Source organism: Talpa occidentalis, unplaced genomic scaffold (genome assembly GCF_014898055.3).
Source record: "Talpa occidentalis isolate TD23 unplaced genomic scaffold, MPIMG_talOcc4v2.1 talOcc4.7, whole genome shotgun sequence".
NCBI classification, from domain to species: Eukaryota; Metazoa; Chordata; class Mammalia; order Eulipotyphla; family Talpidae; genus Talpa; species Talpa occidentalis.
The window spans coordinates 59,548,397-59,567,526 of NW_023605083.1; the positions used below are offsets into that span (position 1 = coordinate 59,548,397).

The 19,130-nt window shown below is 43.0% G+C and overlaps 1 protein-coding gene across 7 annotated transcripts in view; it reads left to right on the top strand.

Annotated features, from left to right (window-relative positions):
• Window positions 1-19,130, top strand: part of ZNF462 (zinc finger protein 462) — a 158,900-nt gene that overhangs the window by 115,393 nt on the left and 24,377 nt on the right. For all 7 annotated transcript variants that reach the window (XM_037491657.2, XM_037491656.2, XM_037491662.2 and 4 more), the window contains 2 exons: window positions 9,897-10,164; window positions 12,103-12,239. In XM_037491657.2, the coding sequence (XP_037347554.2) occupies window positions 9,897-10,164; window positions 12,103-12,239 (405 nt within the window). The remainder of the gene's footprint in view (window positions 1-9,896; window positions 10,165-12,102; window positions 12,240-19,130) is intronic.

Here is a 19,130-nt window from a genome sequence, read left to right on the forward strand (position 1 = left end):
TATTTCGTTGGATTTTCAGTGTGGTAAAGACATCTATACGATCTAAACGAACAGCAGGAAACATTACTTCCTCATCACACAATTCAAAAGAGTCACAGGTGAATTATGCATTTGGTATTGTCAGAGCTTCTCAATTAACAATGGCAGATGCCACCCAGAGCTTCCTCTGAAAAACATTAGCAAAAGGCTCCTTTGCTGCACATTCATTTGTTTCCCTACAAATCTCCAGTCTGTGTCATGGAGGGTTTTTAGAAACACACACATACTTTGAGTTATAAATTCTGTTTCATGTAGAAGGAATATCTACAATGTCTGCTAATGACTGTGGCAGAGAAAGAACATATTTTAGAAACCGGGCCACGCAGGAGCCCCAGTTATGGCCCTACTTCTCCATAGACTGGTGGGGTGACATGAAACCATCTCTGCTTTTCAGAGCCCCCCCACCACAAGTCTTTAAACAAAATGAATAGTCTGTACAACATAGCTGGGATGGGAGTATTCCTGATGGGAGAAATCCGGTAAAATATTTCATGTGGTGAGAATGTGGTGCTTAATATTAGAGGGCCTTATTTTTCTGGCTGAGGAGTTGCCTATGGAGAAGTTCATGGTGCAACTAAATACCTGAGACCTATTAAATGTCTGGATTTCACAAACTCTGTGCCCACTGATAGATGCAAACAGGAGGGAGAAAAGAATTGCATGGAGAATCATCAAAAGTGGCCCCCAGGTGCCCTGATATCATCTATTTCATGCATCAAATTCCATGGGAAATTCTCATGTCATTTAGTTGATTGGATTTTCCTTTTAAATTGGGGCTTTCCAGGCCAGCTTAAACTCTTTCTGTAGCTTTGTAACATATTCTGTTGTTGTTTTGCATACCTGTTTTAGTCTAGGTCCTGAGCTGTATTCTGGGGCATGTGAACTTTAAAAAAAAAAAAAAAAAATGGATGGATGGGTGAGTGGGTAGATGGATGGCCTACTTTCAAAGAGATCATAGTCTGATGGAGGTCAAATAAATTAACCTCAAAATTCAGCATGATGTTACTAGTGGAAGAGCCTAGAGGGGGAATGGAATAGGTGTATCTAGAGAGATCAAGGAAATCTTCATAGTGATGGTAAAGTTGACTTCAGTTTTGAAAAATGTAAAGCTTGCTAGCCTGGAAATTAGAAGAAAGGCATTGCAAGAATGCAAAGATGCAGCAGGGGAAAAGCATACCATGAGCATTGGGAGCCTCCAGTGCTGGCAGCAAAGCCCAGTTTGGGGACAGGGTGGTGTGCCTAGGTTTGGGAAGATAAGAGGGTCAGAGCACGTAGGTAGGTCGAGTTTGTCCTTTTTCTTTTGAAAAAGGGTGAATGAATACCAGGATCTCATTTGCTTTTAGGAAAGAATGGAATCTTACTGGGGGAGAGGAAACTTGAAAATAGAAAGCCAGTTGGGAACATTTTGCAGTGGAAATTCACACCAACAACCACAGGGGCCTGAATGAAAGCAGTGGCCATGGAAGAGTGAGTGAGCCCATCACAGCTAAGAGCTTTTCAGAGGACAAGAACCAGCAAGGCTTTTTCCTTCATTGACTATGTAGGATGAAAGAGAGAAGTGAATCAAGAATTTGTTCTGATTTTGTTGACTGGGTAGATGGTGATGTTATTAGGGAAAAAAAAAATAGACTCTGGAATTGTCCCCAAATATAAGACCTAGTGAATTATAAGTTCAGGAGTCCTCTTTGTATTAGGTCAGACTTGTCTGGATTTCCCCAAAGTATATAGACAGTGAGACATGAAGCTTCATGCAAAATAAGATTTTGAAAGACCCTTTCAATGAACTTAAGTATGATAGGACACTAAATCTCAAAAGGAGACAACTGCCTGTTTTTTGCTCCATTTTTTGCCATTTTGAAGACTAATTTTTTGGGTGTTTTTCTGTTTTGTTTGTTATCCAAATATATTCCCTGATCATATTTCAAGGTTTTGTTTTTACTCATCAGAATGACAGGAAGTTTTCAGTGTGTGTTTCCTTCAAGTTTGGCCTCAACCTTATTTTCAGGATTAGGCGTTTGTTTTTCCATTGGCCTCCATGACAACCAAGCCCAGAAGTCCTATATATAGTCCTCCAATGTCCATTGTCCCCTGGCCATTGTATCATAATCTTGTGCATCCAGGCCAGAGAACTCTACTGATGATAGAAGACAAGGAGGTGCCACAGTCCTTGGCCTGGAGATTTTCAAGGCAAAATCAAAAGAAGGAAACAAAACGTGGCCACCTCTGGAGATTTATGTTCCCCTTAAGACATTCTCCAGAAGGAGCTGAAATGGCTTATGTTCCAAAGCTTACTTTCAAATGCAATTTTCTTTGGGAATGGTCCACAGATAGAGAACATTTTTGAGACTCTTCAAAGGAAATAGTTGGAAAGTTGCATTGGTGGTTTGTAGCTCAGTTCGTCTGGAGATCAAGCTCTTTTCGTTGGTAATAGCACAAAGTAAAGAGAAGGTATCTTGAGAAAAGAAGGGAGTTAAATTGAGTTTCAAAGGAATTCAGATAGAACCTGATGTTTTTAAATAAGCAGAATGCTTGAGTTTGTGAGTCATCTTAACATCTCTGCTATGTACTATTTTTGTAACTGGATGGATGGATGGATGGATGGGCAGGCAGGCAGGTAGGTAGGTAGGTAGGTAGGTAAACATGACTGAAGTTAAGAAATTTATCTACAAGTTTAATCCAGCAAACACTTTCTTAAGTGTGTCTTTATTTAAGAAAAGACGATGAATCTCTGGCTATAAAGGCCCATGGCTCTCCATGTCAACCCAAAAAAGTGAGCTGTTCTGTTACTTCTGTGCTTTTGGCTGAGATCAGGTGTAAAGCGCAAGCTCCACCTGGGCAAGAGCCTTGCTAGTTTTTTTCACTGGTGTGTATCAAATGCTCAGAAGTACCTGGCAGATAGAAGTCTCTCAATAAATGTTTTCTGAACTAATATAAAATAAGGGGGAGGACAAACATAGAAGACAGTAGAAACTTTCTCACTTGATAGCATCAAAACCTAGAGCTTCTTGGTTATATTTCAATGTTGCCTAATACAGGCAATCCTTTTTAAAATGCTTTAAGCATTTTATATTTTCATGATATTTGTATTTAACACAAATAAAAGTAATAAAAATATAAATATATATTTATATTTGAATCCATTCACCAGTATTGTGTGATAAGATCAAGCCTGTCTCTGAATTTTGGGGTCCTTTGATTGGAGTTCCCCACCATCTCTCTTGCATAAACCACAATCACCTACATAGCATCCTGCGTACTTCCAGTTTCAATTTCCTTTAAGTGGAATGAGGATTTAGACATTTGTGGAATAGTCTTATAGCAGAGTCCTTCAGATTTTTATGTTCTCCTCAATCTTTTATAGTTGGTCTTGCCAAAACATAATTTGACAGTGCTTTTTTTTAGCAACTTGACTTTATCAAGTCTTTTCAAAGCATTCCATGTAGCTTTCATAGAAATGACACTTTCTGTACTCTTATTTCCTCACTTCAGATATTATTAATTAAACTGAATAAGCTCAGTAGCAAATGTAACTGGTATGCAGATGTTTGGGAGCAAATAAAGCTGATTCCTCTTAGCATTAATTCAGCAGCTGAGAACTGAACTGGACCAGCCCACAGCGCTCGCCCAGACTCTGTAGCCCGGATCATTTTAAGTCAGGATGCTTTAGGTCAAACCCATTGGTCTGGGCGAGTTTCTTGGAGGAGGTGGCTAAAGAGAATTTGTAAGTGTGATATGAGGCATAACAAGATTGGGGGGAAAACCACAATGTGCAGGCATTGGCAAAACATGGAGGAAAACAGAATTCTGTCTTGATGGTAGGAAAGATCTTCACAAAGTAGGTGACAGAGCTTAGCTGACTTTTGAAGGATGGGTTAGAATGTGCCAGGCTATAAGAAGAGGATGGGAACCAGGGAAGCCTGATCATTTACAAATGACAGAGTTTATAAAATTTGCAAGGAATCAGGAACTAGCTAGTAATGAGGCTGAAAACCTGACCTGGGACCAGACTAGAGAACTGCATGTACTAATGGAAGGAAAAGACACTTCACCCTTGAGCACTGGGTATGAGCCTATCAGAATCATGTCAGTGATTTGTGTTCTGTGTCTATGACATGTGTGCATGCCAAACTAGACTGGGTCCCAGAAGAAACTCAGGGAGGAGATGTTAGCATTGCCCAGGTGGGAGATGAGGCTCTGAGTGAGCAATGGAAGGGAAGGCAGAGGGCTGGAGAGGAAAATGATGCAGGTGAGTCAGTACCTCTGTCTCTAGGATGTGGTATCTGGTTGAATGTGCTGCCACAGGAAACATGTGCCCATTCAAAAGAAGCCTCTCACAGTTTGAACTTGAGTGAAGTGGGGGGCCACTCACTGACATTCCCAATGCAGAAGGACATGTGTGGGCAGAGGCAGTATAAGATTTCAGCATGTTGCTCAAATTTTCTGTCATTTCTCAGCTAGAAATGGAGGACTCATTTCCAACTTTATTGGGCCCACCCTCTACTGCCCATACTTTAGATAGTTACTGTATTTGTGGTTGGAATATCCACAGGAAATATTCTATTCCTTATACTACTAATGTTTGGTTGCTAAATTATAATCTAGGCATTTTTTAACTTTCCAGACATTTTAGTGCTTGAAGAGTTTAAGTTCTCCCTTGTGCTAGGTACCTACCCCCTCCCTCTGATGTATCTATTTTTTCTGTTCAGTCTCATCCTCTGATCTTGATTTCTTGTCCCAGTAAGAATTAAGTCACTGTCTTGTCATGGTGATTACAATGTAGTTGTTTATTTCTATTTATGACTTACGATGGGGGTGTGGAGAATTGAACATTTAGGTATCTTCATGTCTAGTGTAAATTTTATTAATTAACACACTAATCCTAGCTACAGTTATTAATGGACAGTCGAGGTGCTCTGGACATCCCCCTCCATCTCCCTCGTTCCCACATTCCATCAGTCACCAGGTCCTGCTGAACTGGCCTCCTTCTCCACAGCATCTTTTTAGATGCCCCTACTAAGGTTATTTTTTCCCCATTTCATCACAATCAATTATTTACATGTCTGTCTGAGACAGTGAATTGCTTAAGGGCAGGGATCAAGTCCTACTGTCCTAGCACAGGGTCTCCCATTTATTTAGATGCTGGGTAAACATGTGCTGAATGAATGGGTGTCACTTAATCATTTGCCCCCTGGCCACTTCTAAAATCTGCTTGCCTAAAAATCTTTGTCTTTTATTTTCTCCTGGTACTTGATTCACACCAACCCAAGAACCTCTCTGCCAGGTCTGCATGAAAAACTAGCTCAAATATAATTAAATGTGGTTGCTGGCACCAAGGTACTTCTGATACTTTTTCACCTTCACTCCTCCCTGTACGCGGAGCTGCAGAAAATTGAGAATTGATCCTCCTGCGCTGCTTCCTTCTTGGATCGCTCAGCACACAGGGGGCTGTCCTCGGCGCCCACAATTTACTGCCCAATTGATTCTTACTCTTCCTTGTGTCTTCCTTAATCTTGCAATAGTTAAACTCTCCCGTTACTGTTCATTTGTTCTCTTTGCCACTTTTATTCCTTCAATCAATGGAGCACTTTGCTAGACATGACGAAGGCCTATATTTTCATAAGTCAGCTTCTCTGCCCTCTCCCTAGTCTAGCTGAGCTGCTAGAATCGCCCCACCTGTCGTCTTTGACTTTGACTTTGAATCCCTACAGCCAGCTGACCTGGCACTAAGAGGTTGTGGACTAACTGTTTGTAGAATCAGAATATACAAGGAGGTATATGCTGTCATGCTTACTGTTCTTCCAGGGCCCACTTTATAAAATTAAATTTCCTGTGATTGTCTCTATGTTGGCGCATCTCTGATGAGCAGGCAGGAGGGGAGGGAGAATCATTTTCATTTAAATTGATACTGGGTATCAATGGTTGGGCTGGTATTTCGGGAAGCTGGAAGCAGGGCAAGAAGTTTGCCATTTCTTGGAAACATGACAAAGATGGGGAGGGGGCGTTGTGATCCTGGGCTGTCCAGGAACCATGAAGGTGCACAGTGCAACTTCTCCCATTACTTTCGGGTGCCCCTCTTTTCCCAGCTGAATCCCACCTGAGGAATTTGAGAGCTGCTTGAGAGGATTGCCTCACGCATCTAACATAACATCAAGGCAGTAAAGTTCTAGTACAGGGTATCTACAGTATTTACTTGGGTAGTATGCCTGTGAAAGTGTCTCTGTCATTGGTTTTTTTGTTGTTGTTGTTCATTTTTTTTTGCTCTTATAAAGTATTTTGAAATTTTAGCTATTCCTTCTCTCCTCCCCATGAACTTTATTATTTACTCTTTAACCCCTATGTGCTCTGAAATGCTTATTTTAGCATTTTCTTTCATATTCAGTTTAATGTTATTTTCCTGCATGTGTTCTGATTTTTCTCTATTCTGAGGTTATGTTCTCCATTCTGTCAACCTATCTCCCATGTTCCCTCTCCCCTCCCTGCTGCATGTTTATTACAGATGTTCTTATATTCTTCGGACATGCTTCCAGGGAGCCCAGAGGCTACTAGGCAAAACTCAGACTTTAGAGTCAGACAGTTGCTTAAATACTACCTGTCGCTTTGTAGCCATTCTCAGTCTCAGCCTCCTCATCAGTAAAATTGGGGTGAGAACCTGCACTGCACACCATCGTCGTGAGAATTAATTGCTAGCTGCTTATATTAAATTCTAAACCTCCGCCTATAGGCATGTGACCATGTGTGCTACATTCTACTTTGACCCCAATTTTACAAAATATAATTATTTTCTTATCAACAATTTATGAAATGGAATGGCTACCACTAACTTAGTTAAATTGATTTTATAACTATAATTACAGAACATAGTTTAATTTCTCCAATTTTGTACATAAATTCACAAGAGAATTAAACTCCCAGACTGCATCCTGGGTGGGTTAAGAATATGTGTACTGATATTACAGGCCATACAGGTGACTGAGATCTGTCAGGTGATCCAAGTTTGGGTGCAGGGTTTCTCCCTGAATCACACTCCTGCATTTCAGCCCCTGTATTTCCCTGCGATCTCAAGTCGGGGCTCCCCAAGCATAGAGCAGGTTTGCTTTCCTTCCCTTAAGCTCTCAATGAAAGCCAATAGTCTTAATGACATGCATGCCCTCTGCTACTAACAATCTGTTTGCCTTTCTAACCTACGCACAAAATGATCCTCTTCCTGTTCTTCAGGCTGCCTTCCTAAACAAACTGGAATTTTACATAGCTTAGCAAGTGGCTTTTTTAAGATTGGTGGAATCATACACACTCACATCTTTGTCACTTTAGTGCCCAAAGTGCTAAAATTGTACATTATTCACAAACTCCAAGTGAGAGAAAGAGAGTGTGTGTCTTGGCACCAGAAAGGAAAATAAAATCCTAAGAAGACCCCAAAAGTTGTAACTGGGTATTAGTACAGATATTTCCAGGGTGGTGGGACTTGCTTGTTTTTGTAAATAAACCCATCCCCTGATGTTATCCAGGGAGACAGATACCCACCCATCCAGCTTCCCTGCTGCAGTGCCATTTGAGAAGGGTGATGAGCTTGCCTTACTTGGAAAGCTTTCCTTGCCACTTCTTGCATTTTATTTCTTCAAGTTTCATATGACATATACATACCGGAGTTAAAATTTAGAATTTGCTTTTGAAATGAATGGGATAATAAGCAGTGTGGTAGATTCTACATAAGAAACAAATACAGGATCCCACCTGAGAGTGCTGCATGGGCACGGGTCAGGTCGGGTGGGCGAAAGGTAAGACACGGGTGGTTTGTCATCCTCTCAGGAGCCTCTGATTTCTTTATAATCTTGCTCTAATGGGATGGGAGCTGCTAGTGACCGCCAACACCTGTGCTGGCCTGTGGGACTCTCAGAGGTGGTTATTTTGGAAGCAGCTGCTTATTGAGAAAGAGGCAGTTCCTTGGCACAGCTGTTTTGGTCTCTTAGGCTTGTGGATGGTGAACAGCTTCCAGGCAGTAGGACCTAGCTTGGGTCTTATTGGTCACAGAATTTCTCTACTGTGGAGTTAAGAGCAAATTAGGACCAACAGTAGCAGGAGGACAGGGCCTTGGGGAGACCCTGTTGTGGCGATGTGTAACTTGCAGCCCATGCTTGTGTTAACAAGAGAGGTGTGGAGTGTTTGTGCTTCATCATGTGTGTTTTAAGCAGAAACTATTCTTGAGGGCTTAAATAGAAAACCGAGAACAATCCATGAAATGGTAAACAAACCTGCTATTGAAAGAAGGAATGAGAAGTTGACAATTGCATTATTGTGATCCTGAGTGGGTTCATCAGCCTGGGCTGAGGAATAAAGAAAAAGGAGATAAAAGAATCGGGTAAAATGAATTCAGTTGTGTCATTCCTTGCTTCCTTTGTCTTCAGTTTACACCTGGTAATGAACCCATGGAGGCTCGAAGATATTGTTCCAGTTTCCTTTTGTTTTATTTTGCTGTGTGGCAGGTTTGTTTACAATTTCCAAAGGGGTTTTTCTCGATCTTGAAGAATACGAATTGAGGAGAGGGTAGAGAAGAACAAGAAGGGAAGGCAGTTTAGTATTTTTAAGACAAGAGGTGGCCCCTTAATGCGGGAGAGTGCTCTGTTTTTTTGTTTTTCTTTCCGAAGAAGCCGGCAGGATGGATGGTACTAGTTTCATCAAATACGGGTTTTACAGAATTCCTCCATGTCCTGCCTCAGGGAATCGTGCTTTGGAAAATTAAGTGTCCATCAAATCAGGAGGAGGCTGGTACAGTTTCTATCCCCTCTCCCCCTTGCTTTTTGAAAGGCTTAAGAAAAGAGCCCTTTGTTTTCTTTTGAAGGAAAGTTACACTGAAATTCATCTGTGTGGTGTTCATGGACTTCATTTGCATCAGTTATAGGCAGCTATAGGTTATACGGGATAGTGATGTTGGATTCCTAACCTCAGCATTCAAAGCAATGTGTGGGCAAAGGGTTCTAGACCTTTCTTTCACTTTCTCTCACTCTTAACTTTTTTGTTTGTTTGTTTTCTTTAAGAGGAAACAGAAATATCCCCTCTTCCCTATAGATCAGATTTCTCCACCACATACCTTTGAGGCTTCTCAGGTTTAAGATTTGTGCCTATCATTTCCAACATTTTCCTCAGAACTGCCACCTTTAAAAATACCTTTCAGGGAAACTTGTTTGGAATTTCATTTTAATGGGATTTATGAATAAATCTCCATCTTAATGCTGACTAAGCTTTAAACATCCATTCCAGGAGAACACTTTGGGATTTTTATATTTTAAAATTTAAATCACTTGAAGTTATAAAACATTTTTATATTTAAGGTATAAAACCTTATACCTTAATTTTATACCTTATATTAAGGTATAAAACATTTTATATTTATGCTTGAGCATTTCTGTTAAAGACCTTTTTTTTTAAAAAAAAAGACTTGGTTGGCTTGAATATTTTTGGGCTGCAAAGGAGGAGATGTTGCATCATCTACTTTCCTTCCTCGTGTAGATTCCCGGACACTTTGTGCAGGTTTATTTATCTCAGCAACAAGGATGGGTCTTCTGTGGCAGCCTGTTGCCACACTGCAATTTCCTTTCAAAAACAGTTTACCTTCTTCCTTCACTTTGAAACCTTTAACCTCAGAATTTTATTTTTAAATGCGATGAGCCCTCAAAGTGAGATTAAAGAAGGTGACACTTCCTCCCCAGCTGCCTTTCCCCAGATCTGTGTTGTGGAAGGTAATCAAGGTTGAAAGATGGGATCATAGTCATCCCTTTTAAAACTAATGCTGGGGGTTTTCAAGTGCCAAACCTCCACCGTGAGTTCTGTGTCCCGTGTCCTTGTCCCCCGTCTGTCCACAGACTCATCCTACTCAGAGCCTCCAGATGTTCAGCAGCAGCTGAACCACTACCAGTCTGCTGCACTGGCGAGGAACAACAGCCGCGTTAGCCCCGTGCCTCTGGCTGGGGCAGCTGGGGGTGCAGAGCAGAAAACCGAAGCTGTTCTTCACTGCGAATTCTGTGAATTCTCCTCTGGCTACATCCAGAGCATCCGGCGCCATTACAGGGACAAGCATGGCGGGAAGAAGCTCTTCAAGTGCAAAGACTGCTCCTTCTACACAGGCTTTAAGTAAGTGGCACAGTGGGCAGCCTCGAAAAATAAAAGGGTTGCACCTGCTCCACCCCTCACCGCACAATCCTCCCTTCTACCCCTACCTGGAGTACAGGGCAGGCAGGCCCTGCCCACAGGATCATACAAGAGTTGTCGGGGCCCATCTTCAGTAAAGTGGGGGCTAGTTCCGGAAACCACTTTGGTATTTATGGATGGGAAGAAGAGTTATATCAGAGCAAATGAGTTTAAAAATCAGAGCAAATAGGTGCCCCAGCAATGTGAGATCCCAGCAAAGGATTTCCTTGGTCTAGGTCACAAAACAATGAGTGTTTTCCCTTTAGAGAACAACCTTTCCCCACCCCCACCCCTTTTTTTTTTTTGATTTGTCTTTGAAAAAAAAGTATGTTGTTGAAAACAAAGTGAAGTCAGAAAGAGTAACCAGCAGTAGTGACTTTCCTGCTGCCCCTTGTCAAAAATTCTTATTTCTCCAGATCAGATTACTGAAAGATACCAGGGGAGCAAGGCTTCAGTGCTGTGAGGACTAGACTGGATCAATCAATCTATGATCAATCAATCCATCATAGATTGATTGATCCAGTCTAGAACAAGATAATCTAAAGTCTCCTTTGCTTCTGTGTAAGACAAAGTTGGTGGGCTCAGTTTAAGAGTGGAATGCTTCTGGTGATTAAGCCAAGCTCCTGTGATTTAACCTCAGCCCGTGAGATGCTGTTTAGCTCGTGGTTATGAGTGTAGAGTGTGGAATCTGATCGCCTGCATTTGAGTCCCAGCTTTGCAACTTATTGACTATATAACTTTAGACAAGTCACTAGACCTCTCTGTGTCTCTAGTTCCTTAATTGTAGAATAAAGATAATATTAGTACCTATCTTGTAGGGCTTTTGTTTCTAGTAAATGAACCAAATGTATCCAAAGGGCTTAGAATAGCTCCAGGCACACAGGAGCCACTAAGTGTTAATATCACAGGCCACATGCTCCTACAATGCTATGCTATTAGATGCTATATTTTTTATATGAAATTGTTGTCTTCTGCTTTTGCACTCAGGACCTGAGCCTTAGGCTGCTCCAGGACTTAAACTCCCCACGGGGAGGCTGCAAAAGCAGGCATCGTGCCCCATGAAAAACATGAATTGGAAAAGGAGAAAAAAACCTCTTTTTCTACCAACATTGTAGTTACTGTGAATTGACAGAAAGTGTGTTAAATATCTGGCTATTTTTTTGGTTGAGTTGTTTTCCAGATAAATATGTATGTGACCTTAGAGCTGAGAGCAAGCTAAAGGATCCAGTTAATCAGGACCCACTGACAGATGTACACAGTTCCCCTGAGAGATGCAGCTGGGTTGATAAGAAGGGAATATTACCCAATAAGCTCTTAGTTTCATTCATTTCACTGAAGCATTTGTAATTTTGAAGTTTTGAAAAAGATGGCGAGGGAGGTAACAGTACTATTCCATCTGTGAGCTAGTATAACTGCTCTGGGTTTCATTCACCTGATCATCAGCCATCTTGACTTCCAACCCACCTGTCCTTCCTCCCTTACCTGTAATCAGGTGGGCCATTGGTGAGTCAGCCTACCTTTAAAATAGTCCCTTTCCTGCCAAGCATGATGAGAAGTCTCTGCGGATTGTGTTTTCATACTTGGAAAAGCAATTTCTAATTTTCAAGAATAAAGTGTTTGTGGAATCCATTTCTTTTCAACCTAAGCCCTGAACCCAGCAAAGTGGCAAAATTTCCAAAAGCAAGTTATCGTGGCGTGGTGGTGTTCAGCACTGAGTGAGTGGCCGGGGCGCTTGTGGTTGGCCAATGTGATTAACCACTATGTTTTCCAATCCCTCAAGCAGGGGTGTCACCCTGAAGCACTGTTGTGGGGTTGCTGGTGGGGGCATGTTACCAAACTGATCCCATGTCACACTCATGGCCTCTTGTCCCACTTCTGCAGATCTGCTTTTACTATGCACGTGGAAGCGGGACATTCAGCAGTTCCTGAGGAGGGCCCCAAAGATCTCCGCTGTCCTCTCTGCCTCTATCACACCAAATACAAACGCAACATGATCGATCATATTGTGCTGCACCGAGGTAACTTCTGCGTCAGTTTTCTTGGGGTGCCATGAGAGGGTGTGCAGACTGCATTATAGGGACACCCTCCCAAGGTGGCAGCGGCATCCTCACCCCAGACCCTCGTTCCTCACCTCATTCCCAAACAAGAAGTCACAATGAAAACCACAGTGACAGTTGGCAGGATAAAGACCCCTTCCTACTGTGAGGGTTTCCTTCACCTGGAGGGGTGCAAAGGTGCTGGATTCTGAGGTATATATTTTGTGGGGGCTTCCAAGCGTGAGAGAACTCACATTTCAGATCCTCTACTCTCCTAACCTTGCGTAGAACACACCTAAGAAAGGAGCAAAGGAGAAACAGAATGGGTGGGTGACCACATGTGATAAAAGGTCACACATTATAAAAGGTCTACAAGGTTGTAAGCAATTCTTGGAGGAAGATCATAATGAAGATTTCCAAAGCAGAATATGGAAATGGGTGGAGAGAGAAAATTCTTGAAGAATAAAATTTGCCTGATAGGTATTAGAAAATTCATGGGCTTTGGTTTGATATTGTGGCTCTGCTGAGCCTCACTCCTCTGTAAAGAGATGCCATGTGCACCTATGAGCTATGTACCCAGGACCTGGTACCCCAGGAGGAGGCATCCTGGGGCCCCTCAGGGTGGGTTCTTGGTGGTAACAAGTAACAATACTTCTTTTAAGAAATCTTTGGTTTTTCTCTGAGTTGAGTTTACTCAGCCAATGAAAACACTGCTAAACAACAGATTTCCTCTACATTGAAGGAAAAATATGTTTATGTAAAAACTGCTTTGTCCTGAAAAGATTCAAGTTGAGGATGGATAGACAAATGACTGGACTACCTTGCCAGTCTGTCTGGCTCTTTTCATATTTTGATGTTGCATCCCTCCTACATACCTCCCATTCCTCCCTTTCTTCCCTGGGAAAGCTTTTTGGTGTTTGCCACATGCACCTCAAAAGCGTTGAGGCTCTTCTGCTGTTGTGCTGAGAGTCATTCTCTGAAATGCTAGCCATTTTGGGGGGGGGGGGTGGATACTGCTGAGTATTTTCCAAGTTTCCAGTATTGCCCCAGAGCTACTACCTTTGAGCAATGCATTTGTGATATCCTCCCTGTATCTGCTGCAATCTGTGGAAGGCTCAACATTTAGCATCATTCTCTTCCGGGGAGATCTCAATGAGACGTGAGATGGTTGCTGCCTGGCCCCCCACTTGCAAACTGGAAGAGGCAGCGTGGACTATTTAGGCCGAAATTCTGGGTCCAGGTGCTCCCACCTGGTGTTCTGTCTCAGTTAGCTGGCCACCAGCCTCCCAGCCCATGTGTCGCCATGGCTCTGTGCCCCTTGTAGCTTGGGGAGAGCCTGTGAGTAGCGTCGCTGCTAAGCACACAGACACGATGAGACCTCACCATGTGGGGGTGCTTCCCTACCTTTATCTAGATTGCTGCCTGGTGGGATCTGAGCTTTGGTGCCTGTGAAGTGCAAAGACCTTCCTTTCTCAGGCTAAGAATCCAAGACAGGGTGGCAAGGTTGAACGCCAAGGTGGCCAGCTCACTCTGGAAGCTCTACCCTGGGCAAAGTGCTTCCTGCACATACAAGGTTGCTTCTCTTCCAGCAGCAACGTGTGGGCTAAGACTAGTGTGTGGAGTCCTGCTGGATGTGTGTGAAACTTGAGACTGGGGACAAGCACTTTTTCTTTAATGTGGTATCAGTATTTGTGGTCACTTCACAAAGGATTGAAAGTATCCTACAGGCATTGTGTAGAACTATAAGATTTGAAAACAAACGAGGAGTTGGAGCAATGTCAAAATAAGGAGAAACCGTTTGAGAGGCCACCAGAAAGTTTGGGAAAGCTCCCCAAGTGTCTGGGTATGTAGTGTTGGCCAGAGGGTCCTGGGCTCTGCTGGCTGTGGCCTGCAGACCTGCCCCTGAGATGCTGTTCTCCCCAAGTCAGCTGGATTTGGAAAATTTGTTAGACTTCATTGAAATATTTTTTGGGACATTTTTAGGAATCCTAGACACTGAAGCCTGAAAGTAATTTCTCTATTGGGCTTCGCAAAGGGAACTGTGGCTGAAACTGCACATCCCCCTCTGTGAACACAGTGGCACATCCAGAGGACTCATGAGCGCTGAGGTGGCATCACCAAAGTCACCAGCTGGTAGTCAGGGAACTGAGTTAACCCCAGCCTTCTGATCTAAGGACAGTCTGGCCATACCTAAGGACATCCATCCTACGGCCTGTCACTGGTTACCTTCAGTCTCCTGTTTATTGATGAAGATCATTTAGATTAAAAGAGGTACCAGGATATGTAAAATTGTCCTCATTGGGGTCTGTTCTTGAGGATTAATCTGGAGTGAATGATCGCAAATGAACACGAGCATTTGAGGGTTATAGTGATATTAACAGTGATTGCTGTCACTCCTCAGCGCTTAGTAGGGAGCAGGTACTATACTAAGTGCTGTCTAGTACATACTTTACAACGTTTTCACCAAACTCTACGGAGTCTGTATTACTGTTATCCCTGATAACAAGGGGAAAGGCAGGTTGAGAATGATCGACCAAGTTACCCACAGCTGGATAAGCAATGAGCGGCCTGACTGACACCTGAATCCAGGTTTATCTGGCCCATAACCCAGGCCTTCACCAGCCGTCATGGTGTTACCCCAGGAGTGTGGCTGGTGTCACCTGTTAAGTGTTCAGTGGCTGTGGCAGCTGAGTCTGAGGAAGCAATTCCCATGGGGCTGGAGGTCAGGGACCAGGACCCCTAATTCTCAGAGTTGGTGCTTCAGGACAGGCATGGCTTCCAGCTGTGTCCTGGCCCAGCTTTAGTGTCCGTGTCAGCTCTGAGTACTGTCTCAGTAGGAAGCTGGTCTTGACAAGCCAAGAGTTAGGGTTGGGTGTTTACCTTGTGACATCAATCCAGGGCTGATCTCAAAGTAACAACACGTGGCTCTTCTTGCACCTGTGCTCCCCTTACTCCGTGGATGAATAAACATCTTTGGTCTCTAGGGCCTGCAGTAAGAGATCTCTGTGAGCCCTCACTTAATTAAAATACTTGGGATGAAAGGCAAGAAAAACAACTTCTGAACTGGCCCTGAGACAGAACTACTGCTTGCAAGAATAGTTTCCTTAGGATTTGTTCCAGATAAATTTATATAGTTAAATAGAGAGGAAAGGAAAGAGATTCCATTCCTCTCGTGAGAAATCTGAATAAGACATAATCATGGATTTACGTTGATGGTGGCAAAAGAGAACACACTGTTTGTACATGCACTTGACAAACATTCATTGTTTGGGTTACTTAGGCCAGAGGGGGTTGATAAGACCCAGTATCTTCCCTCCTCGTGCAGATGAGGTGTGTGCACAAGTACATACAATATAGTGAGTGGCGGGCACCCAGGAGATTCACAGTGGCAGATAAACTGTTTGAGGTAGAGGGAGGTGATGGTAGGGGGTAGCCTTCACTTGATGCATTCCAACAAGCAGAGAAACACTTTGGGGGGTAGATCAGTTGCCTGAGTGCCTTAAACAACAAAAATCTATTATGCCCACATTCTGGAGCCTACAGGTCTCCTTAGATGGCTCTAGAGAAAAAAACCTTGACTCCCCATAGCGTCTGCTGGCCCCAGCACTGCCTGGTGTCCTTGCGGGCAGCTGCATCATTCTCATCTTGGCCTCTATATTCATGCATCCTCTCATCTTCTAGAAGAGCACCAGTCATCTGATTGAGCTCCACTCCAATCCAGTATGATCTCATTTTGACTAATTACCTGGGCAAAGATTTATATCCTGTATGGTCATATTCTGAGGTTCCAGGTGGACATAAATTTCTGGGGGACACCGTTTGATCCACCTTGAGTGGAAGACTTCTTTACAGGTTATTCAGTGAGCCTGAAGGGAATGAGAGGCCAAATTATGGCAGGTTTGGTACCCGTGTAGGAATTTGAAAGTTGACCCAGTAGACAGACAGAAAGCAAGGGTACTGGTGAGCCCCCTGATGAATACCAGCTAGCAAAGTTTGGTACTAAGTGTTAAAGACCCATCTCTTTGAGGAACTATGAACCAAGGTCAGATCAACATTTGGTGAGGTTTGCTGTGACTGGACATATATAACTAGGAAAAATTAAATCCTGAGTCTTGTTTTGAGGCTAAAATTGGTGGTAGGACTTCTATTCCTGGTGGGTTTTTCATTCAGTCAACAATATTTATTGGAATAACATACTCCTACTCTATGTCAGCTTTGCTTTAAGCTCTAGGGATACAACCCTGAAAAGTCAGGCAAGATTTGTGCAAGAAACTTGAACTCTAATGGGGAGAGACAATATGCAAGTCAATAAACAGTTTCAAGAGTGCAATTGCCTTGAACTGATCAACACAGGATGTCCGAGGCTTCGTGCATAGCCTTGGCTTTATGAGCCTCAGGCACCTATATAGAGCCTCAAAACCAGCACTGATTGAATTTTAGGGATGAAACACAGTTTTCCAAATTTTTTTCCCCAAAGAGTTATTTATGCATAGAAGAACTAGGGTGTAGGCCAGAGGTGTGGGGGAGGGAGGGTGAAAGGATTCAGTAGAGACAGAGTGGGGAGCAAATAGGTGGATCTACTGAAACACACTGCTGAGAAGAACAGCAGGCGAGACAGGAGAGGTCTGCTGTGCCATGTGGTGTAACTCCCTGGCCAGGGATCGAACTCTTGATTCAGTCACCGAGGATAGTTTGATAGTGCTGAGACTTTAACCCTGCGTCACCAGGGAGGTCCCTTCCAAATATTTCTGTGGAGCTGGGTCATCCCTGATACTGGTCTCCAGTTGGCATACCCAGAGATTGTTTCCCAGCCTCTAATCCCAGTAAAGATAAAAACTGAATTTAACTAAATCCTGCAGGTGAGCATCTTTTTGAAATGGAACACATCTCATCTATTTTGCCTGATTAGTATCATTTTTCTTGAGAAAAACATCTGCAGTGAGATTGCCTTTTTTTCCCCCCAGTGAAATGACATTCCCTTCTATCCGCATCAAGTATTTTTCCAGGTACAATTCTCTCTGACTTGAGGGTGGCAGCCTGGCTAATATCAAATCTTACTTCTCACCAGGAGCTGTTGTGTTTATGTTTATGTGTATCTATTTATGGTAATGTTTGAAATGATTAGTTTTTAGAAACTCTGCTTATTTTCTTAGTGGCTTTGCCACTCAGTCCCTGTCATGTGTTTGAGGATAACGGCTGGGTCTTTGGTTTGGCCCAAAAAAGTCTTGGTCCTCTGGCATGATAATTTGCCTACAAAGTTGATTTCAGTGAATGATTTCCAAATCTCTCCCTGCTTCATTTAGACTTGGCACTTAGTGGGGAGGAAACCCACGTGTGTTGTGGTCTGCCTTTTGGGAAGAGTCTCTGGTGATCTGAGACTCCACAGTGATGTGGCTTTTTGGTGATTTGAACAGGAGTGACCTCCCTCTCTGTAGTTGGAGTTCTGCAGCTGTTTCCATCAAGCTCTAGAAAGCTGGACACACGTGTCCCCCTTGGCCTTCCTATGAGGTCCAGCCTCCTGGGTTTCTGCCCATCTATAGCTCCAAGCATCTTTTGTGTAAGAAGAGATGAGAAGCACCATCTATCTTGTAGTCCACTGAGTGAAGTCAGAATATTTTTGCAGCCAGTGGTGAAAGCTGAGTCACGGCAAGTGTGATTCAGGACTTGCTTTCTTACCCAAGGTAATTTTGAAAGTGTGAAGTCAAGAAAGACCCACCATTGGTTGCTTAGCTTCTGTGCCTGACCCAGAACTTGCTCCATACCTGGAAACTGTCCAGTCCCGACTGTGTGTCCTTCATGTGTCTCTGAAATAAATGACTCATTCAGAAAACAGTCTGTCATTTGCCCACCTTTCAAAGTTGGTCTTGCTTTTTATCTTGGTCATATTAACCATGTTTTTAGAAAGGAGAAAAAGTTCACTTTTTAAAATAAAATAGAATGAGTATCTTCATTCTTGGTCAAAATCCCTGTAAATAAGAGACTTGGTATATGTTAGTGATGTCATAGTTTGGAAATGAGAAGTCTTACCATTTCCAAGTTAGAGGGGAAATTAACTTTGATCCGAAAGAAACTTTCAGATACAAATGGTGGCCTTAGATGTCTTTTGCATTTTTAAATATTAGGAATTAAAGGCTTGCAAGTACACTGCTCACAGACTGGGTGTTCCCTAGGGATTTGTGGGTGAAGGAAGAGGCTCTGGCAACTCCCCAAACTTGTGCTCCCAGGTCACAACGTGTGCTGAACTACAGGAGTGACTTTGAGGAAGTAGCTTAACGGCTAACCTCTCTGTTTCCACATCAATAAACTGAAGATAATAAAACTGACTTTGCAGAGTATTAGGAGAATAAAATCTAGAAGTGAGGGCCGAACACCCAACCATGCTTGAAATATAGTGAGCACTTAATAAATTGTCGAGGTCATTCACATTGATTATTATTATTTGAACTCCAAGGTATTCTGAATGCTCATGACTTTGTGTAAAATTCACTCCGGCACATATAGTGAAAGTAGAAACCACAAAGAAAATGAACCCAAATGGTAGAGGAACTGAAAAGGAGACTTGCTGAGGAAAACAAGTTTGAAACAACCAATTACTGCTGATACAGGGTGAAGGGGAGACCAGTGGGTGACTGTTGCTTGTCTTCAAGGTGCTCGAGTCACAGTCAGAGGTTGGCCTTATTCTCCATCTCCACTGAGGTGACAGAACTAGGGCAGACAGGACAAGTCAAAGCCAAAGCACAAAAGTGCAAGCAGTAGACATGACAACCATAAATCAGGAGCGAAGCTGGGAGTGCAGTCCCAAGGAAGGTGCCAGAAAAGTTCACATCAGCACTTCCCAAGAACTCCTGAGTGCGAAGGTGTACCCTTGGTGTG